General features: G+C 46.7%; 1 protein-coding gene across 1 annotated transcript in view; it reads right to left on the reverse strand.

Moving 5' to 3' along the window:
- RPA1 (replication protein A1) overlaps nt 1-13,705 on the reverse strand; it is a 71,793-nt gene that overhangs the window by 35,093 nt on the left and 22,995 nt on the right. Inside the window, exons 7-11 of the mRNA XM_048518595.1 lie at nt 8,989-9,118; nt 7,999-8,101; nt 5,188-5,256; nt 3,021-3,213; nt 1,857-1,996 (exon numbers count right to left, since the gene is read on the reverse strand). Of these exons, the coding sequence (XP_048374552.1) occupies nt 1,857-1,996; nt 3,021-3,213; nt 5,188-5,256; nt 7,999-8,101; nt 8,989-9,118 (635 nt within the window). The remainder of the gene's footprint in view (nt 1-1,856; nt 1,997-3,020; nt 3,214-5,187; nt 5,257-7,998; nt 8,102-8,988; nt 9,119-13,705) is intronic.

A 13,705-nucleotide genomic window follows, 5' to 3' on the forward strand; every position in this document is an offset into this window, starting at 1 on the left:
TACTCCCTAAACTTGGAGTATCTTTCTTAGTGGTTTCATGTAGCTTTGAAACAGCATGGGTGATAAGATGGATCCCAGGGGATCCATTAGCATTAATGCCAACGGGGCCAAGTAGTAGCCCCCCAGCACCACTTTCTGGAACTGGCCAGTGAGGAAAGAGTGGACGAATCAAAACTTAGGTGCCTGGAAGTCCAACAAAATGACCAGGGATTTCCCCCATCACCCTCCCAGCAAAGATAATCAAAACAAATGTGGCTATTTCGGTTCCAACCCCAGGCCTGAATCCAGACAGAAAAGGGTTTACAATAATCTCTCTCCTAGAAGACCGCCTGAGGCTGCACTGCCACCATCTGCTTGAGCACCATCCCAAGAATGAAACGGTGGCCACCACACAATAGCTATTTAGGTCATTCGAGTCCATGGATGCCTTCTTCAGAAGGGATCCGCCACCACCTCTTTCACTGCAGTTGGAACTATATTACACACGGGAAGATTAGTGACCTCTCTAGACAGAACGGCTCCTCATTACACAGTACATTTTAACAAATTAGGACCGGCTTCCCTGGAGCCAACTTGCTTGCCCCACAGCCATGGGGAACGTCGATTAAAAGGAACTGTGGAGGTCTGATGGGTTGGGACTGTGGTGTGAGGGGAAATCCAGGGCTCCCGGGCTCCATTCCTAGCTGCTTTGGTTCAGGAAAACAGTTTTCTTGCACTGTGGGCTCCCTGCCATCTTCGGTCCCCACAGAAATTTAAAAATGGCATTCAAAGCAGATGTGGGGGAAACCAGTCTAATCTAGGAAAACGGGACCTTAAAAACACGTATTGGGTTGTTTGGCCCTAAACGACAGGGAAATTGGTGACTGCAGAGATTCCCGTTTTGCAACTCCAGTGCCACCGAACTGAGTAGCCTCAGTAAGCATTATTATTACCCCGCACAACATCTGAACGTGAAGCAATTAGGGGTGAAAGTAGGCTCCTAGGTAATTACTGACCCACGGGGTGATGTCACATTATGACATTTACTAGAGAAACACCCCTAATTGCCTGCAGTCATTTTGTGGGTCTTGGAATGATGAAAGGCTGAGTCAATTTTGACTCGGCTCCTTGAACCTGACTTCTGTCAGGATTGAACTCAGATCACAAGCAGGCTTCTGATGGCAGTATTGCAGCTTACCACTCAGGGGCTCTGTGCAACTAATCCAGGAAATGGTGATCCCCAATTTTAAACAGAAGACAACAAGAAGAAGACTTGGGATTTATATCCACCCTTTCTCTCCTGTAAGGAGACTCAAAGGGGCTGACAATCACCTTTCCTTCCCCCCACAACAAACACCCTGTGAGGTGGGTGAGGCTGAGAGAGCTCCAAAGAACTGTGACTAGCCCAAGGTCACCCAGCTGGCATGTGTTGGAGTGCACAGGCTAATTTGAATTCCCCAGATAAGCCTCCACAGCTCAGGCGGCAGAGCGGGGAATCAAACCCGGTTCTGCAGATTAGAGTGCACCTACTCTTAACCACTACACCATGCTGGCTCTATAAGGGATACAAATTGGCAAATGAAGACTTTGAAACTGCGAAGAGTTGACAAGAATCTGTTCCCTATTTCAGGACACAGCAAGGACAAATAACATCTTGCTACTATCTCACCCCACTTCATGCCACAGAGCCAGCTGTAAGACGGAATATAACCCAATCAGAAACTGTTCTACAGTAGGAATTCTGCTCCTGAGATTCTGCTGCATAGATACACAAGAACACTAACATATGCTGCTCACTTCTCAAGCATGGTCACGCGATGGGCACACATCTGGCAAAACGGCTGAATCACCTTTCCAAAACAACGCAGACAACTTACTTCAGCTCCCCATAGTGTGACCGACACCATTTTTCCAGACATGTCCACCAGGTGTATATTTCTCCGGGACACCTCTCGATTGGAAGCCTTCACCACAATTTTTTTGTCCTCCTCAAAGCTCTTGCAGACACCGATGACATCTGAAAGGTAAGGAGGGAATCCATGAGGAATACCACAGTCGCCACGGCACCCTAAACAGATCTTCCAGAAACATTCTGGTTTCACACCTTTGGCAACAAGGACTCTCTGCAAGCGTACATTTAAATTGCGGGACTCGCCGCCAAAAGATGCTGCAAGGGCCGCCAACTTGGAAGGCTTTAAGAGGACGTAGGAATTCATTTGTTTATTTGTGTTTATTCATTTTATTATTTTTGTACCACCTATGCCCCCCGGCCATAGCCAGGATGGGGTTTTCAATGGATACTAGTCATGATGATGATCTACTCTTTTTGGTACTAAAGGCAGTATGTGTAAGGCTGAACACACTCAAACAAAGTCGGCTTAATAAAAAGGAACAAACTTTATTGAACTATGTCGCCCTAGCTACAGGGTGCTGGAACTGAGGATTCTTGTCCTCAGTTCCAGTATTTATTCTATTTACAAAAACAGGCAGCAACCAATCAACTTTTCCCCTCCCTGGCCAGGTCACCTGTTTCTCAAGTAAGACAGCATATGTACAGCATGGGCCTACATTATTCCTGCCTCACATAAGGCACACTTAGAATGCATGAATGGGAATGTGATACTGACTCCAGTAAAGGGTCTTCTGCACAAACAGCTAACCAGACACCTTATAAACTGGTTCTCCCATGGGTTCCTGCTTCATTTACAGATATCCCCAGATGTTTTCAGCACAGAAGCCACACATGTTACAACCAGACTGACAGAGCAACATGGACAAACCCCAGCAAATTCCTAGTCAGACCTCTTTTGTCTATTAGTAACTACAAATCAAAGAGGTCCAACCTCTGCCAAATAAGACATGCTACTGCTCTTCTCCAGTGAAAACATAAGTCCTAATATGCAATGATGGCCACATCTGTCAGTTTCTTCACAACAAAAAGCGGCATTTGGCTGTTGCCGGTGGAACTATCCAAACGAGGCAGAACACACTTTGCCTGCTCCCACCCCCACTCCTCCAGAGTTTTGTCCTGACAGACTCACCCACAACTGAATCTTTGTCTACCTTCTCCAGGTCACCAATGGGAACAAAATCAAACTTGACTGAGGGAAGGTGCTGCGCGTCCTCGCACGGTATGACAGTCGTCTCGCTTGTGAAGGTGATCTCATAATCATTCTTCACGGTTGTGTACTGTTTGTTAGCAGTCTTCAAGTTGCCCTTGGAGAAGTAATACACCTATAGCAGGAAAAGGTGGCAAAAAGTAGTACAGTACAGAAAGGCTTTATATGCCATTACAATATTAAAATATATAAATTAACATAATATAGCTTTAAAAGGGGCTTGGACAGATTTATGGAGAAGTCGATCTATGGCTCCCAATCTTGATCCTCCTTGATCTGAGATTGCAAATGCCTTAGCAGAACAGGTGCTCGGGAGCAGCAGCAGCAGCAGCAGGCCATTGCTTTCACATCCTGCACGTGAGCTCCCAGAGGTATCTGGTGGGCCACTGCAAGTAGCAGAGTGCTGGACTAGATGGACTCTGGTCTGATCCAGCAGGCTCTTTCTTGTGTTCTTATACAATAAAAGTTTTACCAACTAAGAATAAAATATATGGACACTCGGTCCCTCTCGATTCACCCTTCCAATGTATCTGAGCTACAATCTAACATATCTTGTGCAAATTTTGATCGTACGATTTCCTTCCATGCATTCTTAGATCAAATGTTGGAGGCTGCCAGTACCAAAAGGCCAACCCTATAGGATATGTAAGGGTTTGTATCTCAGAGAAGAAGGTGTATTTTATCCACATCAGAATACAACTGGGGCATGGATGTAAAGCTGAGAAGGAACTTGGCCCTAGCCTCGTCATACAAGGTGCAGCTCAACACACAGTGATGTAGATCCTCTACTTCACGCCTGCAAATACAGATGGCAAAAAGTGAGGCATGCCTGAAGTCACATCCCGTGCGTAGCAGGGTAAGCGCTGTGTCTATTACTCAATCTCTACCTCTCCTTCCATCAGGGATACCCCAAGGGTTAACCAGCTGTCAACCAGCAGCAGATGAATTTTGAGATCAGTGTTACATTCACAAACACAGGGAAAGTGACATTTTAGCAAACTGCACTTCCTGGTTTGGGGGCTAGAACAAAAATGTCCAAAAAGACCCTCCAATTCTGTGGCCCGAGTGTACATGCCAGGTTGCCCAGACAGAACAATAAGCACATGGCCCCCAAACAGTGAGCCACACATCTTTCAAGATACCTCTGTAGAAATGAGGGCTCAAAGTAAATGAAGGAGCACATGAATACAACCCATACTCCTCACTCTCCCAGCAGCGGCGTAGTGGTTAAGAGCAGGTGTACCCTAATCTGGAGGAACCGGGTTTGATTCCCCACTCTTCCACTTGAGCTGTGGAGGCTTATCTGGGGAATTCAGATTAGCCTGTGAACTTGAACACACACCAGCTGGGTGACCTTGGGCTAGTCACAGTTCTTTGGAGCTCTCTCGGCCCCACCCACCTCACAGGGTGCTTGTTGTGAGGGGGGGGGAAGGGAAAGGAGATTGTAAGCCCCTTTGAGTCTCCTATAGGTGAGAAAAGGGGAATATAAATCCAACTCTTCTTCCCACAGCACCACCATAGTCACATTTTCTCCCAAAGCATCCCCATTCCACAGAGTTACCAAGTAAAAACTCAGATGACCCAAGGCCTCAAAAGGGGCAACAGTAAGTAGAACTCTCAAACTCCTGTCACATTACATTGCCTGTCCTGCTGCAAAGAGAGACAACTGTCTGACTGTCCTCACCCAGGGTCAGAGCTTTTTCAATCTCTGACCCCAGCCTCGTGGAACGTTCTCTCAAGTGATAATTGAGCCCTGTGGGACTTATTACAGGTTTGCAGGGCCTGTAACACGGAGCTGTTTCACCAGGCCTATGGTTGAGGACTGTAACGGTCTCCAACTAGCTGACCTCCCTTTCCCCCTGCCCCCTTTCCTCTCTCCCTTCCCCACACCCTTTTTTGTATGGTATATGGAAGTCTTGGTTTTATAGGGAATGTTCCATCCATCAGGCTGGTGTGATTGGTGCTGGGATGTTGATTAGAATGTATCATTGTTGATTTTAATGTCTTATTACAAAGACATATAAGCCACCCTGAGGCCATATGGGGAAGTCAGCCTACACGCCAAACAAACAAACAAACTGTACTGTACCTTGTTCAACTCGATAAGAGGAAAAAACTTGTCCACTTGGTCCGTGAAGGCAGTGGCTCGAATCTCACCCTGACAGAAGAACGCAGAAGAGCAATGAGGATTCCAAAGGGGCGTGAGGAGATTTTGCACACGCGCGCACACACGCACTGCCTATTGTGCTATACATGAGGCCCATTTGAGACCTCTATATACTCTGCTTGAATGAACTTGCAGCTTGATGTGGTCTGCAACACAGAGGTTGCCACAGAGGAGAGAGATGAAAATTCTGAAGCCGTGTCTCTTCCCCCCTGCCCCAAATTACAAGGAAATGGAAATATAAGTAATAATTTCTGAGCAAATCTAATCTTCTTTTGCTCATTTAACAACATAAAATGCACCCATAACAACTTAGCATATAACATTATACTTTTTGGTATATTTACAGAATGTAGTATAAATACCTTCATTCACGGTAAGAAAGACTGCTAGGACACCTAATATTTCAGAAAGGGTTCAAAACTGGGCTAAAACAGAACAGACTCAACCAGTGCAGCTCTTTCCTACCATTCATGAGTATCGCTGCCCTTTAGTGAGCTGATCAGATTTTTAGTTTATTATAGCTCACTGATTACGTCAATTTCAAGACTGAAAACGATCCACTTGTTTTTGGGACTGTTGTTATTGTGATATGTAACTACAACAGACAATGACAGAAGTCGTTAGAAGGAAAGAATACCTTTAATGAGCAACAGCTTCTGTCTATTTCATTTTGCAGTCCCTCCGTTACTTCAAAAAGTCACCTGTGCCAAAGCTTCAGTAATGCATAAATACATTTAAATTCAAATCAATCCACTCAAAAGAGGTTGAGGATTTATGCACTACAGAATGCCCTGAAATCTCACAGTCTTGGAAATTGTCTCATGCTCCCTGTTAGTAACTCCAGGGAAGGCACAACGTAGCAATAAGTACTTTCTTCATGCTCACTGTGGGAAGGAAACACGGCTTAGGGCAGGCAGTTTGAATCATGTCCACCTACAGGTTCACTAATATCTACCTTTAGTTCTACAAATTAGCAGGTGACATCACCCATGTGGTGGCAGCACCCTTACTGTTGTGACAGGCTTCCCCCAAAGTAATAATTAAAAGGAGTGCTAGAGCGCCACCAGATAAGATGTTTATTCAATAGAAGTATTACAGATGTAACTAAAACTGTCAGTCAAAAACCCAACAGCAAGGCGAAGAGAAGCTGAATGAACAGCTGATAAAGATGTATCAGGAGCTCACAACCGCACCTTGAGGTCTTAAAAATAGTTTCATGGCATGGTCAATAAGCACAGGCCACCAAGCGGCTAACGGCCTGTACCCTAACACCTCACTCAGCACAGTTCAAAGGTTTACTCCAACATCGAGTGGCTCTTCCTCTGTAAGCCACAGGCTACCAAGCAGCTAATGGCCTGTACCCTAACACCTCACTCAGCACAGTTCAAAGGTTTACTCCAACATTGAGTGGCTCTTCCTCTGTAAGCCACAGGCCACCAATCAGGTACCGGCCTGTACCCTCTCACTCAGTACAGTTCAAAGGCTTTACTCCAACATCAAGTGGCTCTTCCTCTGTAAGACCCAGCCACCGAGCAGCCAATGGCCTGTACCCTAAAACCTCACTCAGCACAGTTGAAATTGATCCAGATGCTTGAGCTGAAGTTTCATGTTTATTTTAGGTTTGACCACTTCAGGCTTTATGGTTATTTTCTAATAGAAAGGAAACTCATATCACTTTTTTTTTGGAGCTGGGGGAGGGTCATCAAGTCCCAACCTACTTATGACGACCCCACAGAGGTTTCAAGACAAGAGGCACTGCTTGCCTCTGCATAGAGACCCTAGTCTCCCATTCAAATACAGGAGCAGCGGTGGCATAGTGGTTAAGAGCAGGTGCACTCTAATCTGGAGAACCAGGTTGATTGCCCACTCTGCCTGTTGAGCTGTGGAAGCTTATCTGAGGAACTAGACTAGCCGGTGCACTCCAACACATGACAGCTGGGTGACCTTGGGCTAATCACAGCTCTTTGGAGCTCTCTCAGAACCACCCACCTCAGGGTGTTTGTTGTGGGGGAAGGGAAAGGAGATTGTAAGCCCCTTTGAGACTCCTTACAGAAGAGAAAGGGGGTATACATTCAAACTCTTCTTCTTCTAATCAGGGCCCATACCACTTAGCTTCCAAGACATACTGAGACCTGCCTGTCCTGCGCTGTCCAGGTCAGGTCAATAATTTACATACATACACAAACAAAAATAAAGAGGAGCTGTAAAGAGACTGGGGTAGAGGATGATGCGAGGGACAGGTACCACAGCCTGGCTTCCCTCCCACTCACCATCGGGATGTGGCTTGTGCCAGCTGCAGGCCATTTAACTTCCACTTGAGGCGTGTGTCGTATCTACACTTGATGAGTTTGTCCCCACTGTTAACAGCTGGACTCACAAAGAATATTTCATACCAGAGTCAGTGCTTCTTTTAAGACTCTGGCACAGAGCACAGATGAAGCCGTGCCAAGCCAACAACATTTAGAGGAGTCGGCTTTGAACCTGAACTGGCAAGGAACAAAAGGATGGTCTACCGGCAGCAGGCCCAGGAAAGGACACCTTTACATACATACATATCAGACATCTTCCTGTGGTGGGGCGAGGGGAGAGGGAAGAGAGAGATGCTAGGCACCACACTCCACCGGTCATCAAAAAAAGAACTGCTTCTCATTAGCAAGTTAGGGACTCATCATGTGCTTCCAAATTTTCCTGTGGCGCAAATGTGATCCTCGATGCATTCACTGAAGCACTTACACTTTCATCGACCATCTCTATGGAGAACAACTTCCCTTCCCCGCGAGAGTTGCTCCACGTTCGAATCTGGCTTTTCTGGGTCACCCGTGCGCAAATCGTCCACCTGGAAACAGAGCAACAATTCGAGCCCTATTTAACCTCCTTGTGCTAGGCAACATCACGCGTGCGCTTTAAACGCAGAACCTGAAAGCAACCTGCAATTAACAGAAACCAAGCATCTCAGCAAACTGTGCGCCAGGCCAGGCCTTAATTCACGGACCCAGGAGCCATCTCCCATCTCACGTACCTACTACCATGTGTTTCCCCGAAAATAAGACAGTGTCTATTATTAATTTTTGCTCCCAAAGATGCGCTATGTCTTATTTTCAGGGAATGTCTTATTTTTCCGCTCCACAGCTGCATGCTCTGGTGTTCTGTTCGACGGGCATGCTTCCAAACAAAAACTTTGCTACGTCTTACTTTCGGGGGATGCTTTATATTTAGCACTTCAGCAAAACCTCAACTATGTCTTATTCTCAGGGGATGTCTTATTTTCGGGGAAACAGGGTACCCAGTTGTAGACCAGCTGCTGAATAACTAAGCATTGTGTGATAACAGCCTGCTTCCATCAGACACATGCATGGAAGCGGTGACATGTAACCTATCCACATACACAATCCCTTAAAGCACATCCACCCTGTTCTACCGTTTTCTGGAATAAGCTACCTATTCTTCACCCCCCTCAACAATCACACCAGCTTGTATCACGTTTCCTAAGCTTTACACAGCTGAAGCCACCATCCCTAAAAAGGAATGCAAGCAGACTTTGGAACCCACTTTTCAAAAATAAATCCACAACCTTCAAGAGATCACTCTTGCAGTTGTGGGATTAAACAAAGAAAAGGGCAGTGAAAACAGAAGCATGGAACAGCCCCCAGATGGTTAAAAGCATCATTCTAGCAGTCGTAAGTGTTTTAGAGCCACAGTAGATGCTGCAGTTAGCTGACTTACCTGGCCTGATATGGATTCAAACTGGCAATGGGCACTACTTTGGCCTGAGAGCCACCAGGCGTGCTCAGGAAGCTGGAGCTTCCTGCTTTCCCAAGCGTCGGTGGAGGGCTGGTGTGTTTTGCTGGAGGTCCTGGGGAAAGACATTTGAGATTCAGATACGGACACGTCAAGATGTGGAGCAAAGGCAGAGGAGGAAAGACTTGGGAATGTTCAGTCTGGAAAAGAGGTGACTGGGGGAAGAAGTGATCGTTCCCTTTAAGTATGTGAAAGGCTGTCGCTTGCAGGAGGGCAGGGAGCTGTTCCTGTTGGCAGGAGAGGATAGGACTCGCAATAAGGGGTATAAATTATGGGTGGAAAGATACCAACTGAGCATTAGGAAATGTTTTTACAGTTAAGAGTTGTGCAGCAGGTGGAAGCAGCTGCCCAGGGATGAGCTCACCCTCACTGGTAGACTTCAACAGGGGCTGGACAAACACTTGTCAGGGATGTCCTAGGCCAGTGATGAGTAGCAGACCTTTGAGACTCAGATGTTGCAGGAACTACAATGCAACTCAGCCCCTACCAGCATGGCCATGGTGAGATCACGACAGGGTGCTTACTCAGGATCGCACTTTAGTTCTTTGCACTTAGCCCAGTCAGATGTTTAATGGACTAATGGTCAGACCCCAGTGGCAGGCAGCAGAAATTGGCGTGCTGGTGCTACAGAGAAGGGAGCTCTGGAGTGCCATCTAGCATGGTATGGAGTTACCATCCACCACTGTCCTAGGCCGATCCTGCACTGGGCAGGGGTTGGACCAGACAGCCTGTATGGCCCCTTTCAACTCCACGTTTCTAGGAAACCAAATGTAACGGTTGGAAGTGTTGTGTGTTTCTTTAATTGAGAGGTAAGCCACATAATAAGGGGGGGGAGATAGAGGGGTGATTGGTTGCCAATAGAGAGAATAGAGGGTGAAGCTTAGGAAAAGATAACTCATAAGCAGGGGAGTCTAATTAGTGACAGAGAGGAAAGAGAGAAAAAGTGGTTCTCTGTGCAGCCACACATGGAGACTGTGCATGTGCAGGCCTGCCGCGGATGGTTCTAGCAAGCTTCCTGGAAAGATCAGCAGTTGATTGTTCTTCCCCCTCCAGACAGCAGGTGGGGCCCTCCTTTCCTGCCCAAAGATCGCTTGAAAAGGAGGGGGAAGAGCACAGATCCCTCAGGTTTTTTTTCTGACGCAAAAAAATGGTTCTGTTGAGATCTGCGTTTCCTCTGATATCTACTCTTCTCCTGCCCGCAGGTTCTTCTCCTGTTAAGTTCACCTGCAGCTTGTCTCCTATATCTTCTCTTTGCCATGAAGAGCAAGGGTAGAACTCTCTTCGAGAATTGTGAGAACTGTTTGGCAAAAATGGAGCGCAAGCGACAGCCGTTCTCTATGGCCCTGCTAGCATGGGCTGTTGGGAATCGTAGTCCATGAACACCTGGAGCACCATAGGTTGACCACCCGTGGTTTAGAAAATCAGGAGAGCAGATTTCTGTTTGAGCCCCACCCAGAGGTGCTTAGCAAAGGCCCAGTCAAATCACCGCCCTGCCCGGAATGCCCTGTACAAAACCCCACAGGAAGTGTGATGTCATATACCTCCCGCCCTTGGAGCTACGCCTCTGGCCCCACCCATGTTATATAAAGCCTTAAACCGTCCAAAGGGAAAGTATATGTATAGAAGATGTTGGGAAACCGAAAAGTGGGGGTCAAATGCCTATTTGGTCACAACAGTATAAGAATGAGATAAAGTGAGGCTGACAGAAACCTTAGTTGAAGGAGACCGTGGGTGAGTTACCTCAGCCGGAGGTCATTGCCAAACCTTGTTCTATCAACTTAGAAATAAGAACGACAACCTCATGTAGCCATTACTTGTTTTAAAGGGAGAAAAATAAAGTTTTAATTGATTTAAGTGAACTTGTTTTAAGTATACTCAAATTGATTTAAGTGAAGCCTGTACTAGAGGAAATTACGAGGAGGTTTGCCTCGGGGCCAGACAGACCTATGAAGACGCCTTGGACACATTAATTTGGTAGACGTTATAAGGAAAGGGTTTGGAATAAAATTCCTGTTGGCAGAGTTAAATTCCTTGAAAGGTTAAGAGGGGAAATCACATATGACCACATAGCAAGAAGAAAGGAGCTGTCACACCAAAGTAGGCTGGCGGCGGTGCCACTTAGTTGCTCTTCCAATCATGCATCCAACGTAAGGTATATAAACTGCCAAAACTGCCCAATTTTTTTTTTTTGGTACTTAGCTGTCATTCGGAAGTAAAGTCAGAATCACACTGCTCTGGCCAAACGGACCAATTAGAGCAGTGATGGCAAACCTTTTTGAGACCGAGTGCCCAAATTGCAACCCAAACCCCACTTATTTATTGCAAAGTGCCAACCCAGCAATTTAACCGAAACGCTGAGGTTTTAGTGTAGAAAAAAAACAGTTTAGAATGGTTTAGTTTAGAAAAAACTCCCACTTCCTCCGCCCCACCCGCTCGAGCAGGGGCCAGCCTGAACTAGCCTCCAGCAAGTCCCACGTGCTCTGCTCTGTGCCTCTCTAGCACCTCGAGCACAGGCACCAGGCCTGCCAGCCGAGTCCTCCCTGCTCACTGCGGTGCGCGCACGTTGTGCTCAGTGGCCCAGGTCAGCCCTAGATGTGTGTGTGTGGGGGATGATTTTCCAGCTCACTCATTGCGTGATGAATTCTGTGTGCACGCTGCCCACAGAGGGCTCTGGAGATTACCACCTCTGGCACCCGTGCCATAGGTTCGCCATCACTGAATTAGAGCAACAAAGAGCATGACATGGTGGCTCCCTCTAGTCATGGATCTTCCGCAAAAAGTTTAGCATGCTGTATTTCCTGTAGTCTTCCCTGCTCAGACTGTGAGGATGCCTGAAAGACCTGCAGGTACTCTGCCTGATGCTTCCCGGACAACATAATAACATGGCTGGCTTTCATGTGAAGGCTTCATGAATGAGATCCTCCCTGCAAGTTTATGTAAGCTTCTGTCGATCTCTTGGGTTGATCCAGCTACCTTTTTCACTGAATCGCACCTGATTCCCCTCCTTATTCCATTCCCCATCACACATGCTTTGATCCCATGCATGGTCTTTTTGGTGGTCAAAGGGGGCAATCCCTTTCTCACCGATGGAAAAGCTGGCTAGATCCAGCGGACTGGCAGCGCTGATGGTTCTAAAGATCAGATGTGAGGTTCTAAAGATCACAGCCCGAGGTCTGGAGAGCAACTTTTATGGTCAGACCCCCTCCAGTTTTTCTTGATTGTTTTTCTTGGCTGTTCGAAACTTTCTGAATATTTTGACCACATAAAACTGCCTAGCCTGTGACTTCTGTTACAATTATTGACCTTACCTATGCATTCAATCCTATCCATTACAATAGATTACTCTCCTCCAGATACTGTCTGAGGGCTCTCCTTCTGAAGGATCAGAAGGAAGTTTTAGAGAAGTCTTGTAGGGACCCAGAAATGGCTCACCGTCTCTCACTGTAGCATCATTACAACAACCACTTGAACTACACTGCAGTCTGGATGTTCTCTTGCTGTGATGTGGAACAGAACTGAAGTCCTGTTTTGTTTTGCTAAAGTAAAAGAACACAGCTATGCCTCTGGAACGGCAATGATCAAGCCTTGCTTATTAGCTCTAGCCTCTTTTCCTTTCTCTCTCGTGATCAGAACAGGCATTTCTTATATGTGTCCACCACAGTACATGTGGTACTGTGGCAGTTGCACAAGTTCAGTAGCTGAGTGGAATATAAAGCACTCTTCCTCTGTTCACAGCAAACTTGTACTCCTGAAGGCAATGATCCGTAGTCTGGATTTCAAGATAGAAGCAGATATGCCTTGAAACAGAACGTTTGTTTATGAGTGGGAGGCAATTTAGACCTTTAATCTACTTCTTGATGGAAGAGGGACAGCTTCAGGGGGACAAATGGGTTGGGAAGGTGAGAGGATTGCGAGGGCTCAATTCTCACCTTTTGGTCTGAAAGGCAGGATGGACTGTTTCCATTTATCCCATTCCTGGGGCCTTAAAACCCAGTACTACAGAACTCCAGACAAGTGGCCAGTACTGGATTTGGCAGGGACCTTTAGCACGACCTCCGAAAATATGACTGGTGCCAACATGTCACCCTCAAGCCGGAGGGGAAAGGGTGGAAGGCTCCCAGTATGGTTTTACTCTTGTCGCCGAGGAGGGAAGCTTTTGTCTGCAAACTTTCCCCTTCACATAAATGTGTGTGTCTCTACACACAAGGCTGCACCTTCTTCTCTTCCTTTTTAGCTTCTACTTGGCTTCAATCGTCACTTCCTTGAAGATCCCTCCAAAATGCTCGGTGCACACGAGCCCTGACAGTACCCCTGGGTCAGTGTCCCGATGACACAGCCAAGTGTTCCTTCCAGCCATAGTGTCAGATGTCGTAGCTCTGAAGCCCAACGTGACTTCACCGACTGACATCCAATCTGAACACTGCTGCTAATGAAATTTCAATTAAAGCCGCCACTGCCTCACTTAGGTAGTTTGGTTTCAGTCCGTTCTGGTTCTTCTATGGAGACACTGCCTGGGGTCAGTATAAAGGCTCTAAGGAACACCGATGTCGACTCCATTTTTCTTCAGTGCTGCCTCCCGTCTACTTGTCACAGGCATCCCTTGACCCTGTTCGCTCTCCACCGCCTTCTAAAGGAATTATAG

Source organism: Sphaerodactylus townsendi, linkage group LG16, assembly GCF_021028975.2.
Source record: "Sphaerodactylus townsendi isolate TG3544 linkage group LG16, MPM_Stown_v2.3, whole genome shotgun sequence".
Taxonomy (NCBI): domain Eukaryota; kingdom Metazoa; phylum Chordata; class Lepidosauria; order Squamata; family Sphaerodactylidae; genus Sphaerodactylus; species Sphaerodactylus townsendi.